Here is a 652-nt window from a genome sequence, read left to right on the forward strand (position 1 = left end):
GAACCGCTGGAGGCTGTGGGGCGCAGGACAGGAAGCTGATAAACAGACAGTTTGCGAATCGTGGGAAGAACAGGGATTCTTCAAGGAGCATGGACTACTTTTATGATCAGGAAAATTAATAGAAAAAGAAGCAAGAAGTGTGACCACCCATGCTTTTGTGATTTTGACTTACTCTTGTGGAGACAGAGCTTCTGGCGAGCAGGAGTTTTTCTGCCCTCTGTGTTGCTGCTGCCCAGCCAAGGGCCTGCCATAGCACAGGCAGTGTTTGTGGAATTAATTGTTCAATGATTAATATGTTACCATTCTTTGTTTACTGGAATGGCATTATTAAGTCATCGCTCAGCCTTTTCTTTTCCAAATTAAATAGCCCATATTATTTTAATTTATCCCAAAGCATTTTAAGCAGACACCATTTGCCAAGCCTCATGTATCTTTATGTGTTAAACTGCTTTTTCCTCCCCAGGTTCAAGGGCAGACGGGGTTTTTGAGGAGGATTCGCAAATTGACATAGCTACAGTACAGGATATGCTGAGCAGCCACCATTACAAGTCATTCAAAGTCAGCATGATTCACAGACTCCGATTCACAACTGATGTACAGTTAGGTAAGTGTGTCAACTTTCTATCAGTGGTCAATGTCGAAATAGGGAAAG

The 652-nt window shown here is 42.6% G+C and overlaps 1 protein-coding gene across 6 annotated transcripts in view; it reads left to right on the plus strand.

The window, feature by feature from the left end:
• The window catches only part of MAPKAP1 (MAPK associated protein 1), a 236,533-nt gene that overhangs the window by 190,002 nt on the left and 45,879 nt on the right, over window positions 1-652 (plus strand). For 5 of the 6 annotated variants that reach the window (XM_007471480.1, XM_007471482.1, XM_007471483.1 and 2 more), the window contains one exon: window positions 464-604. The exons of the other annotated variant lie outside the window; for it this stretch is intronic. In XM_007471480.1, coding sequence (XP_007471542.1) covers window positions 464-604 — 141 coding nt within the window. The remainder of the gene's footprint in view (window positions 1-463; window positions 605-652) is intronic. 6 annotated transcript variants of the gene reach the window in all.

The sequence above is a fragment of the Lipotes vexillifer genome, unplaced genomic scaffold (genome assembly GCF_000442215.2).
Source record: "Lipotes vexillifer unplaced genomic scaffold, Lipotes_vexillifer_v1.1 scaffold1600, whole genome shotgun sequence".
Classification (NCBI taxonomy): domain Eukaryota; kingdom Metazoa; phylum Chordata; class Mammalia; order Artiodactyla; family Lipotidae; genus Lipotes; species Lipotes vexillifer.